The sequence below is a fragment of the Mesoplodon densirostris genome, chromosome 16 (genome assembly GCF_025265405.1).
Source record: "Mesoplodon densirostris isolate mMesDen1 chromosome 16, mMesDen1 primary haplotype, whole genome shotgun sequence".
NCBI lineage: Eukaryota > Metazoa > Chordata > Mammalia > Artiodactyla > Ziphiidae > Mesoplodon > Mesoplodon densirostris.
In genome coordinates, this window is record NC_082676.1 from 76,146,472 (window position 1) to 76,160,267 (window position 13,796).

The 13,796-nt window shown below is 37.8% G+C and overlaps 1 protein-coding gene across 1 annotated transcript in view; it reads left to right on the forward strand.

Annotated features, from left to right (window-relative positions):
• The window catches only part of PLCB4 (phospholipase C beta 4), a 419,094-nt gene extending 411,138 nt beyond the window's left edge, over positions 1–7,956 (forward strand). The window contains exons 37-40 of the mRNA XM_060120154.1: positions 1,754–1,811; positions 2,265–2,351; positions 5,425–5,461; positions 7,868–7,956. Of these exons, the coding sequence (XP_059976137.1) occupies positions 1,754–1,811; positions 2,265–2,351; positions 5,425–5,461; positions 7,868–7,956 (271 nt within the window). The remainder of the gene's footprint in view (positions 1–1,753; positions 1,812–2,264; positions 2,352–5,424; positions 5,462–7,867) is intronic.
• Positions 7,957–13,796: the final 5,840 nt, after the last annotated feature.

The window sequence follows — 13,796 nt, forward strand, 5'->3', positions numbered from 1 at the left end:
CAGTGCTACTCTCTCACTTCATCCCAGCTTACCCTTCCCCCTCCCCGTGTCCTCAAGTCCATTCTCTATGTCTGCGTCTTTATTCCTTTCCTGCCCCTAGATCTTAAAGTGATATTTAGAGTGAAAATTATAGCCTAGATGCATATATTTTTTTAAAGAAATGAAAATTAATAAGAAAATGCTCAAAGAGGACATAAAATTAGAAAAATAAAATGAACCCAAAGATGTCAGATGGGAAGAAATAAAAACTTAAGAAACAATGTAACAAAAAGCAATGGAAGTAAAAAAGTGAAAAAGCAAAAGTGAAAGCTTGTTATGTGAAAAAAAAAATCAGTGAACCTCCAGCAAGATTGATAAAAAAGAAAGAGATACCACAAATTAGTAATATTGGAGATGAAAAGGGAAATATCTACAAATACAGTAAATATTTTTGAAAACCAAGACTACTATAAACAATACTACTAATGAATTTGAAAACCTAGATGGAATGGACAATTGCTTAGAAAAACTAAAATATCCAAAGCTGACTGTAAAAGAAAGAAAAGACCTGAATAGACCTATAACTATTATAGAAATACAATCAATTATACATCTATTTAGTCATGAAAAACACTCCACCTCACCAATAATCAGGGGAAATGTGAGTTAAAACAACAGCATGATGCCATTTCAAACAACCATCAACTGACAGAAAAGGAAATGTCTGATAGCAACAAGAGTAGGCAAAGATATGGAGAAAGGGTAACACCCAGACACCATGGGTGGGAGTGCAAACTGAGACAGGTACTTTGGAGTAAAGATGAAGAAGTTGTTCACTCCCTACCAACCTGCAAGTCTAGGTTTACACCCTGGAGAAACCTTTGCTCATACGCATAAGAAGATATGTCCTACACTTAATTTATTTAGCCAATAGATAGTGTGCCAAGCATTTCTGGACCCTATGCCCCAAACCATTGTGCATTTATGGGAGATAACCTACTTTCTATCAATGGCAAAATGAAAATACTGTAATCTACTCATAAACGGAAAAATCCATGCAGCAGAAGAAAATAATGGAATTGTTTGAAACATAGCTATATCTCTTAATCATAAGGCTAAATTTTAAGTTAGAGAAAGAAACCCAGAATATGTTAGCATTTAGGTTAATTTGGAAACCACACAAAACAGTATATGTATAGTCCAGAAGCATCAGCATCACCTGGGAGCTTATTAGAAATGCAGAATCTCAGGTCCACCCCAGACCCACTGAATCAGACCCTCTGGGGGTGGGTTCAGAAATCTGTGTTTTTGATAGTATCTCCATGTGATTTGTGTGCATGTGAAAGTTTGAGAAACATTTGTGTATATTACATATGGATATATCCATATATAATAAAAACATTAAAACACAGATAGGAAGGTCCACACCAAATTCAGAATAGTGGTTACCTCTGGAGAGAGAAAAAGGAGGGAAGTGGAGTGAGGAAGAATACAAAGGGGGGTTTATTTATATCTGCAATGCTTTATTTCCTTTAAAAATATGAGAGAAGCATGGTAAGACATAATTAATGTTGACTAATCTGAGTGATGGGTGCACATGTTTTTTTTTCTTTTTCTCTGTACATTGTACATTTCAAAATTTCTCAATAAAAATTAGGAAAAGGAAGTGATAATCCCATCCAAATAATTAAATGGAATATGACTCTTTCTTATTTAATATCATGTAATCCCAACTGATGTCATACCAACTGTTGTTTGTACCTCTTGCTTTTAGGCGGGTCAGGGAGTTAAACAGCAGCAACACTAAAAAGTTTCTGGAAGAAAGAAAGCGAGTAAGTATTTTATAATTTTCTTGACATTTTTCCTTTAAAAAGCTATAAACAGTAGCTCATGCTTAGAAATCAGACTACTAGCTAATTTGCTTAATTTGCTTTTTCTGTATGTTAAACATTCTCGCTTCTCTTCTCCACTCCCTGAAAGCTAAATTAATCTCTCACTAAAATCTTTAAGATAATTATTTGCTCCATTTTATACAGAAAATGAAGCCAGATTTTAATCGTGCACAAGTACTCTTTTGTTTTCTAAGATTTTGGCAGGAACTATCTTGCCAGTAAAAATTATGGGTTTAAACTCTCCCAGTTTTCAGGCTATTTTTCTTTCTTCTTTTTTATATATATTTTTTATATCCATCACTTAAATTGCAAACTACCAACCTTCATCCATAAGTTTTAAGATTACAACCCAAAGTTGATCAGATGTTTTTGTTTGTTTGTTTGTTTTTGCAGCTCGCAATGAAGCAGTCCAAAGAAATGGACCAGTTGAAAAAAGTCCAGCTTGAGCACCTCGAATTCCTAGAGAAACAGAATGAGCAGGTATTTCACCTAAAAAACATAAAAAGTTGTAGGCAGCCAACCAGCTTCGGGAGGCAAATGCCGTGGGTCAGAGTCACCCTTCTGCTTGCTAAAACCCATGGCCTGAGTAGTGGCACGGAAAGATGGCTAGAAAAATTTGGTGCCTACTGTACTTACCCCATTTCATCCACCAAGAACAGAAAGTATTCTTTTTTGAAGTGGGAGAGGAATGTGGCTGTGGGGAGAAAAGAATCAAAAGTCATGTTTTGATTAGATTATGGGGATTCTAAGAAGGACATTACTGAGAGGAGGAGAAAACAAGTTACAAATTGTTTCTTCATTTTCACGTGGAGTTTTATCACTTGTACCTCAGAGACAAGTGAGGTTATATTTAAAAGCAAATGAGAGACACCACCTACTTTCAACCTCAATCTAAAAATGAAGTTATAGAACCTTCTTAGGCCTTACAAACCTAGAGGCATGAGCCACCATAACTCTACAAACCACTGGAAGTGAGTGGATACCATACTCTTGATGCTAAACGCTAAATATACACAAATAAAAATAAACACAAAAAATGTACACAAATAAAAATAAACACAAAAAATGTACACAAATAAAAACAGTTATCCAAAATCCAACTATTTAGCTATCAGGCATATACCAATACCAGAATAAATGTGTGTTTACCTCGAGCACTACAGATAGATGGGCTATAGCCCATCGGCCATCCACACTCTCATTTCAACTTGATGGAAATACCTCTAGCTTATGTGGCAAAATGACCCTCAGCAGCAGTTAAACTTTCAGTCTGTCTCAGTCCAAATACATCTCTTTAGGTGTAGCTGGTTTGGAAGTTTCCAGATAATTTACTTCAATATAGAAGCTTTAAAGAGGTTTTGCTGAAATACGTATTTGTACTACATTATTCTTTCCTATTTCCTTTCATATATAAAGTAATACTATTTAAGGTATATTGTTTAAGAGTAAATGGCTTCCATTGGAGAACACCTAACTGGAAATTACACTAAAAACTACCTTTGAGAAAGTAAAACAAAACCATAAAATCTTTTCTTTTCTTTTCTTTTTTTTTTTTTTTTTTTTGTATTGCAATTGGGTAACAAATAAATCCAACTTCTGGTTTCAGATTCTTTACTTTTTGGTTGATAGAAGTTTTACTCATGGGCATACTTCTGAGTTATGTTTCCCATTTCTTTTCCAGCTAAATGCTTCTATTCATGAACAGTCCACAGATCCCTAAGTGGGGCAATAAGTGTTTATTGTCCCACGGGTCCAACTCATTTGACCAACTCATAGATACATCACCTTCTGGTACAAGTTACTAATGATTTTGCTCCTAAAGCATTTCTCAGAAAGTGCTCCCAGAGGGGGCGGGTGGGGGGGGAATGGGAGAATGAGTAAGGGTAGAGCCACCATCTCCAAAAAAATAGAATCCACTTTAGTGAATCAGGACTGGGTGGGGGTAAGGATGCCTTAGAAGAAGGCACAGTGGAGGTAAGATGCAGTTATGTTTCAGTTAGCTAAATTAAGAAACTACTTAGAAATCATTGTGTTGCTTGGCAACAAGTTTGACTAAAGAATATAAATGTGCTAAAAATTACTCATCACTACAATAGTGTTGTATATCAGAGATAGAGAATATGGTTGCCTAGTGTTTTTAGTTTGAGAGCTAAAGTGCATAATTTAAAAATCACTTTGGGCTTTTATCCTAATACATGTGTAACTCAAATCACTCCAGAGTTCTTTCACTGAAATACTGGATTAGTGATAACTGTATTGATTGGGTCATATTGGGAGAACAGTGACTTTCTGTTCCAAAAATTCATATAATGCCTTTCAGTGGGTCACAGGTAATGTCTACCACCCACACCTGATACTTTGAGTCACAGAAGCTTAAGAAAAAACAGGAGAAGGCTTGAGATTTGATGAAGATTTAATGAGATTCCATGAAAAGAAATTCAAGATATAGTGACACTTCCAGCAAATGTAGAATTAGGACTTGAATTTCTTTGTTAAGCTTTGCTTTACAAATATGGCCTATTCTATAGCAAATTCAACACCAGGTATTTCTGGTATACTTTTTTTTTTTTTTTTTTTTGTAATTTAAAGATCAGAGACCTCTCAATTCAGTTACTCGGTGTGTTTCAACAATGTCATAGACACAGGGCAAAAGACACAGTAACTGTTTCTTCCCTCATAATAGGCGAGGTCTGGAACCATTTGGAGAGCTCCCTTTATAACCAATATTTCATTGGCAGAAAACAGTTTCCTGTCTCCAGGCAATCCCAAACTTATATAACAATCTCCCAAACTACTGTTAAACCCCAAGACTTTTTTATGTTTCTAAGCCAAAAATAAATGAATTTTAACATTCTCCCCTAATATCTCCCTTTGAGGTTTCTTACCTGCTTTCCTGTGACCCTAATCACCTAAATTCTCCCAGTCACTCCCAAAGAAAAGCCTGGAATCGATCTACTGCATTAGCTAGACGGTGTTGAGGGCATTGGTAGAAACAACTAAAGTTTTAATATATTTGGGTCCTGACTCTGGATCCTAACTTCATGTGGCCTTTTAAAGCCTCCTAATGGCCTTGTCTACTTGGTCAGCCAGTTATTCGTTTAAAACTCCAAAGGTTTTTTGCTGCTGTTTCCCATCGACCTCCCAGCCACACAGGAGCTCATCCATCTTGACATGCACCATTTCAAACCTGAAACGCTCCATTGCTGTCACACCCAAGTTTTAAAAATTGATTTTTGCCATCAATCCTATCATTTAATAAAGAGAGGTGAGGGGATCTCGCTCAAGGGAGGGTTCCCCATTCAGTGCCCCACAAGAGAGGTGCAGTCTGGGCTAATAGGCATTGGTCGTTTGTTTTGTTCTTTTTTTTTTTTTTCTGTTGAGATCAACTTGGGGGAAGTTTGTCACTGACGGTTGTATACATGTTTTAGTCTTAGCTTTTTGCTTTTCTGTATATGGTTTTGCATTCATTTTTCAAATTCACTTCAGTATTCATTTATTTTCTTTGTTTTGTATGTATGACTCAATTTTGACATTACTATTTTTGTACAAACAGCTTTTGAAATCCTGTCATGCAGTGTCCCAAACACAAGGTAGGACTGAAAACTCTGATAAGCAAGACATTGCCTTCCTGCTTAACTACATCCGTATTCTTGGTGCTTTGATGATTCACATCTGCTCATGACTAGTTAAGATCGCAAGGGTTTGAGTTAAAAGTGTGACTATTTAATGCTTGGATTTCTAATGTAATATTCAAACCAAACTGGCCAACATCTTGAGAAAATTATTTCTGATGGAGTTTTAGTAGCCTTGCCAGTTGCAGACCTGGGAAACTCAAGTCATGCTAATGAAGATGTACCCAGGCATCAAAAACAGTGATGTATGGTTGTTGTTTGGACAGACCACAGCTAAGACTGGGTCACAGAGTCAGATCTTTCACAAACATTAATATGACTGCCATTAATTTTTAAAGCACCCCGGTAAAAATTCATTGGTGGTTTTTAATGACAAAGAGTTATGGTCTGCGTGCAGAAACATTATACAATGTCATTATACAATGACTCTTGGCATACTTTGTGTTAGATCCAATCTGCCAGGGACCTTAATCACCCCTTATAAGTGACCATATAATTTATTGTTTGAACAAGATAGTTTTGAAAGTGAAAGGGGAAGCTGTTCATAATAGCCAAGACCATGGGCATAAATTGAAACCGTCCTTGACAAGTGGGCATGAATGGTTACCCTGCTCATACGAGAAGCTGGTTCTTGGAATCCTTTTTTAGTGTTAATATGATCCTTCTTTTTAAACAGTGTTCAATATTGTCTTTAAATGCTAGAGGGGGAGAAGCATAGGGAATCCTTTATTACTACTTAGTGAACATAAAAGTATTTAATTTCCAGTGCTGATAATGTTTCACTGTCATCTCTTATGAATACTGCTTGTGTCATAGTTTCATGTTTGTATATTTTTCTCCATTTCTCCATTTCTCTATTAGAGCATTATTATATCCCAGGCATAAAAAAATCTGGGAAGGGGAACCATCCATCCCAAATGTAAGCAGAAAGTTATCATCTTTGATGTTATTATATCCATCCTCACCAAAATGAAATTTAAAGCCACAGTATAAAAATAACGATGAGAAGGAAATCACTCTATGGTCTGTGGGTTAAACTAATTTTGTAGCAGGACTTCATTTAGGACATTTAGATGCTCATAGTATGATCTGCAGAGTTGACCAAATCCTCTCACTGACCTTCCATTTGGTTGGAATACCTAAGTAGACATGAATAGTACTATCAGAGCTCATGAGAGTCCTCCTCTTGAGTTATATCTTTCTATATCCATGTTTCCATTTTTAAATGCCCTTTATTTCAAAATGATGTGTCACTAAAAAAGGACAGGGTGTTTTATTGTTCCTCCAAAAGATCCATGTATTGGGTTGGAAAAAAGCATACGGCTGGAAAGTAAAAGATAAAATGAACCAACTGATTTTCCCTATTTTGCCAGGCAATGATTTGTCATCAGAACCTGTCCCCATATGATGCCTTTTCACCACCCCAAATCAGCTGGTTATCTTCTTGACAGCCTTAATTCATGAGATTGGGTTCACTGTGGCTTACTTCCTGGGGTGGACCATAAAAAATGAATTACTCCAGGGCTTCCCTGGTGGCGCAGTGGTTGAGAGTCTGCCTGTTGATGCAGGGGACACAGGTTCGTGCCCCGGTCCGGGAAGATCCCACATGCTGTGAAGCGGCTGGGCCCATGAGCCATGGCCACTGAGCCTGCGCGTCCGGAGCCTGTGCTCTGCAACGGGAGAGGCCACAACAGTGAGAGGCTCGCGTACTGCAAAAAAAAAAAAAAAAAAAAAAAAGAATTACTCCAGAGAAGTGAGAGCCTATAAGGATAGTTTTTGGACAATAGCATTCCAGGAACCCTACATATTCCTGTAACGTTCTGTATGCCGCATACTCCAACCAAATCAATGTGATATGCTCCCACCTGAACTTCTCCATCAGTGAAATTCTTAGGCAACTACTTTCAATTAAATTTCAGGCTATTTGGGGAATAAGTCGTGCATAAGCAATGCTTATTCTAAAAGTGATCAAATTATCTACACACAGTCAAGGCATGTCAATCTGTAGAAACTAAATCAAACAGTTAGACACGACATAATCTATGAGTAACAGGCATAGCCTCTTCTCAATTTGTTTTCCTAGTACTGTGTGGACCAGTCCTTCTCAGACTTTAACGTGCATAAAAATTTCCTGGGGATCTTATTAAAATGCAGATCCTGGGTCAGTAGGTCTGGGGTGGAGTACAAGATTCTGCATTTCTCACAAGATCCCAGGGGATGCTGATGCTGCTGGTCCATGGACCACACTTTAAGTAGCCAGGACATAATGACAAGCATCAAATTTACGGGAGAAGAGAAGTTGGGTTTGCTCTATGGCTTCAGGAGAGGATTTCAACATGTAAGGTCATGTTTCTGATGTTACAGGCGAAGGAGATGCAGCAGATGGTGAAATTGGAAGCCGAGATGGACCGCAGACCAGCAACAGTTGTGTGAAACTCCAGGACGCAAACTGAAACCACAGAACCACTGCATCAAAAGAACACTCCCAAAGTTCTGAACACAAATTCCGTGGAAGAAAGCTGATATCTTTTGCGTTTCCTTTATGTATAGACAAGATGTCACCTGAAACCACAGAGAATTACATACTTCTCTTAAATGTTTTGAATACTGAATTTCCTTGGCCAACCAAAAGTAGCTACAAATCCCCCAAAATTACGATTCCAATAAGGCAGAGTTTACCCATTGATCATACCACTTAAACATGTTTGCTATAAAGTACCATCACAGATAAATGAGCTTGGTGTTAACAACTCTGCTTTGTGATGCATTAGGACATGTTCGAGCAACAGCAAAAATAGTGTATTATCCTTGTGATAGTAAGTGCATGCACTAGGGGGAAAAAAAACTCTGTCTACAAATTTATTAGCAGAAGTGGTGATCTGCTAGACAAATAATCTGGGGGAATTTTTCTACATCTAAGTTACCTCATCAGTAAGTGCCAAGTCTCCACCATGCCATAAGAAGCTAACTTCCTGTAACAGTTGTGGAAATTATTAGAACAATAGGAAAAAAAAAAAAAAAAGAACAGTGTCCCTGTGCCAAAACCCATCCGTGCTCAAAAGGAGAACTCTGTCAGGCACTTTTAAGAAAGTTGACATCTGACATTGCTTTCTAGGAATTGCTTCTGCCAATTCCATATTATTACAGCTCACTCTCACACCATAAAGATTGTGAAGTGGTTATTGGCAAACGTTTGTAAATGTGACCATGTATAAATTATTTATACTCCTAATTCTCACTGTCAGAGAGCAAAATCATCTAAATATTGCCACATGACAAGATTAGTAAACAGGAATACTAGAACTATGTTTGCATGATACACAAGCACCAATTACGACTAATCCGTACACAGTTAACCTAATGCAAGTAAATACTGGTTAAGAAAATGTATGGCACAGAATATAATTTGACTCTCAAGACTTTTAGCATAATGAAGAAGTCTATATATATGTGTATATGAATTATGTGGGCATTCTTGATACTTCAAGTTCTAGTTTCAAAAATAAATACATAACTAATTTAATTTTACACAAAAATATTTATGCAGATTTTCAGAATTTCATATCAGGAAATAACCTTTTTATGTCTGTTAAATATCAAAACAATTTGCTACAGTGTTAATCTGCATGGTCTTTAAGCCTGCTGTAGTTGTGTTGCAGAGAGTGCATGAAGAAGTGCCCCCTGGGAATGGAGCCATGCCCCAAAGCCCAGAGGAGTGCATGGAAACCGTAATCTAGAGCTAATCAGATTACTGATTTTAGGGCACAAACCACCAACTGAATTGTTGTATATGCTTGTACAGATTGATTCTGTGTGTTCCTCTGAATAAAGCAGAGAAAATTATGTTACCATCAATATTAAAATTAAACTTCCAACTTCTCTAATAAAAAATGAAAACACATCTAACACCCATCAGAGTATTTGCTCCCAAGGATGCTTTCCAGTGTACTTTTCCTGTTTCATAAAAGATCTCCTCATTGAAGGGGGCTTATGCATGACCCAACACATTTTGCTCCTGACACAAAACAGGCTGATTCTAGTTGACTCCCAATGTAAAGTACTTTTTTTTTTTTTCTTTTTCTCATACTTATCCTTTAAACTGGCTTCTGTGAAACTCTCTGGTTCCAAATTTCCTTATCTGTAAGACTGTGGAGTTAGACTATGGATCTTTCAACAGATTCCAAATGGCTCCCTCATCAAATCAAATAGCTTCTTGCCAGCTCTCAGCTGAGCTCACCATTCTGTAGCACTTGACTGAATCCATCACTCCCCTGCTTTTTGCTCTTCTTCTGAGAGAGAAGCAGAAAATGTAGGAGCAAGCTCCTACTTTTCCCACTTTTCCGATGATTTCTTCTCTGGCTTTTCATCCTCCTACATTGCCATAAATATTTCTGAGGTCCAGCTTAAATCCAGAGCCAGTTTTTTCTTTAATCCAGATTACTTTCAGTATTTGAGACATCTTATTCCCTGAAAGGATCCATTGTAATAGGATGAAAATGTACACACAGCTCAAATGTACAACAAAAAGATGTGTTTATTTTCAATTGTAAGTTCATATTGCACTCAAATCCTGCATTCTCACTTATTATGAAGGAAAAAAATCTTGCCAATTACAGTTACTCAGTCTCTTCCAACTTAAAAATAAAAAACAAACACCTATTTCAGAGGCATATTAAATTACTTCAAAGTCAAACCCCCAGTTAGACTTCCCTCCCCATTAAGGAGGTCTCCTTGCTTCTTTCCCCAGGTGGGCTCTTGGTGTGAATAGAAGCCTGTGTGTCCTCCTGGCAATGGGGAGGAGCATCTGGTCTCCTCTGTTAGGTGGTCCTAACTGCCTGCAAGGTGGGCCCTTCCATCCCAGTGTCTCAAGGTTTCTGCTCAGAGGAGTTTTCACCCTAGGCTCAGTTTTTTCCAACATTCTTCTGGGATACACAGAAACTTCTGGATTTTGTTGGGAGTGGGAACCAGAGGTGCTAGCTCAGGTTCATCCATTTAAATACCTCCTTTGGCCATTTGTCAGCTTCTAACGCCATGCTGTTCCAATACCACGGGGGTTTCTCCAGGAGGCTTGTAATTTTCTAGAGCTATGCCACAAGAAGCAAAAACCAAGCCTATAGAGGTTCTACTACATCTTCCTTCTCCCACCTCCAGGACTTTTTGTCCCAATCTGGGGATCAAGGCACTTGACTCAATTCTTACCTTTCTCCCTCCTATCAGCCCTGAAAGGATATTCAGCCTCTCATGGATGATTGATTAGAATGCTCATACTGGACTGGACTTCTTCCCTAAATAGATTGTTCTTCCCCTTTTGGGGGGATAAAAGTCTTCATGAAAAAGAAAGCAGATTGACAAGATAGGGAAACCCATGGGGAAGTACCATATTTCATCAAATCCAAGACATCATTGATTAGAACATGCTCATTACTATTTTATATTCCTCAAAGAATGAAAGCATGCTGCCAGTTAAACTATGACACACCATCCAGTGATTATAAGACACATCTCAATTTCAGGGATGTTAAAATGTAGAAAATATGTGAAGCTTGGAATTCATGAAATATATAGTATTTCAAAAAATACTATACAAACTACTCAAATCCCAAGTCTTAATAGGGGTGGAGGGGGACTTCCTTTTAAAGATAGAGCACAAGAGAAACCTTATATCTATATCAGAAAACCTAAACTAAAGGGCACTTACACGATTGGGTTTGAAATTTAGCAGTGAGCTTCCTGGAAAGCATTTCAAAAACAGAAAGAAATCTATTTCTCACCATCAATTCAAAGAATGTTCTATATGTGTATTTTCCCTTAGTTGTTTCATTCAGTCACATGTCTTCAATTTCTACTTCTCTGCACATAATTCTTATTTCTCCAAAGCTCTGGTTCTCTCTCTTAGCTTTTCGGTTAAACAAGTGGCCCACATGCACATTGTTTGTAATTAATCAAAAAAAGAGACCCTCCCTCCATCTGTCCTCCCTGTTTAATGGTCCATAACAGGCGCTAAACTTTGTGTGCTCCCACATTCAATCTATTTATAAAACCCATGAATTCTACCCTGTCTTGGAAGTTGCCTTCTCCCTTACAACTTTTCTCATTCTTCAATACCCAAAATTTTTAATAACTTCCTATTGAATTTCTTTGCCCCTCAAATCTCTTCTACACCTCGGTTAATTTTCCCAAACAGCAGCTCTGATCATATTACTATCTGACTGGTAAAGCCTGAGTTCCTATCCACTACCTAAAGAATAATGTTGAGATTACGGATATCAGCATTCAGCTTTGGCCCCGGCCTGCACCCTCACTTAGCCAATCTGGATTATCACTATTCTCTGTTCACACACGTAGCACACATCTTTTCTAGCCACGTCACATGATGATGATCTATCAGTTCTTAAAAGCAACCTCCAAAAATGCCACCTCCAAAACTTCCCTCATTCCCCCAAGCAAGAAATCATCTGCTCTTCTGAATGTATCCATTTATACTTTAAAAGTTGTTTAAGCATAGATTTTTCCACCAGCCCAGACTAATATCTTTTCAGGCTTTGTTTATTTGCTTTGCAAAGAACAGGTAGTCAGTAACTACCCAATGACCATTTAAGTTGTTTTCTATGAAAGAAGGGTTTGTAACTATCTGTTTGGCCTCTTGTGCAATGTCTTTCAATGAAAGGCTAAAGTAAGATTCCTTCCCAATTTCAAGAAAAACAATTTTCCTCAGTTCATATTGTTAACATCCTTTCAAAGCAGTAGGACTCTTACAATGGTTAACAGGCAATGTGGCTCCATCAACACTAAGTGTGATTACGGAGAGTGAAGAGGGAACACCCTGCATTATTTCAGTGCTGAGGTTGTCTTAGAGATGCCTCATTCCAAGCCCCCAATAGCTTCTCTTTATCATCACATGTGAAAGTTTAGCAGAAGACCACTCTTCTCTACAACCTTCCCTTGATGCTTGGCATTTCACAGAATCCCAAGCACAACTTTAATGTCATAGTAAATCCTGGGTAGTGCCTCTGGGATGAATTTTTATGAGCCATCTTCTTTAATAATATATCATGAAAAGTGTTCTGCTCCATAGGTTAGAATAATGCAAAAATATTAAGAAGGGAGCGGGGAGATGATTAAAAATAGCAGTATCATTGATTTTACATTAAAAGAAAAAATAGGTGGCAGCACTTTACTCGATTAATGAAGCAATGCCTCTTCCTCTCCTCTCCTCATGATACTTCCTTGGAAATTTGGGGCAAGGGACAGTCCCCAAGCGACTTCATCCTGGAAATTTTTGAGACCCCTTAAAGTCTCCACCAAGATAAAATTTGGAAAACTTTTCCAAAGGAGGCCAGTTTAATATTGTATACCTAACCACTCACACCATGACCCAATAGCTTTAGGTGAGTCGAATGTATTTAAAACATAAAAAGGGAGATAAAAGAATTTGACCCTTGATTGTTTCTAAACTTATATAACTTGAATGCGGAAATGTTATACTTGTCGCTCAAAATACTTATTGTTTACCCTTTTCAAGCAATATTTATGCTTAATTTTCTCACACACAGCTTTTAAACTCTATCTTTTGCTTCTCTGTAGAAAAATCTTGGTGTTTGTGTTAGAGAGTGGTGCTCATAAAGCAGCATATTGAACCCTATGGACTATAAGACTAAATTATGAATTCTTATATACCTGACTGACACACGAATGGTTGTAGTGGACACATTCTCAGCATTGAACTAACTTTATTCATCTATCAAATATTAATTAGGAGCCCACTGTAGTCCTCTATATGTGCAAATATTGGATTGGCCAAAAAGTTCGTTCAGGTTTTCCAAAAGATGTTGCAGAAAACCCTGAATGATATTTTTGGCCAATCCAATAGTTTTTAACTAGTAATATATTATTTTTTTAATTATCTGTAATTATAGTTTTAGGCCATGCTAGTATGACAGATGGGTTGCATTAATGGCCCCAATTTGTCATGCCTTCCTGTATCCCTGCTGTTTGGTAGCACCCTGCTGCACTGACTTTGGGCTTGGTCATGTAATTTGCTTCCGCCACTGGGATGGCAGCAAACTTGTCAAAGCAGAGGTGCATTTTTTTTCCTTCCCTTGGATCTCTGCCACTCCCATGAGAATGAGTGCAGGCTGGACTGCTGGTGGTGGGGGAGACTCACAGAGAGTTGAGTCATCTTGTCCACCTTACTAGCTGACAGCTGATGCGTGAGCTTGCATCTAAGACCAGCCAAGCTTTTCCCAAACCAGTAGAACCACCCAGCCAGCCTACAAACTCATGAGAAACAGTA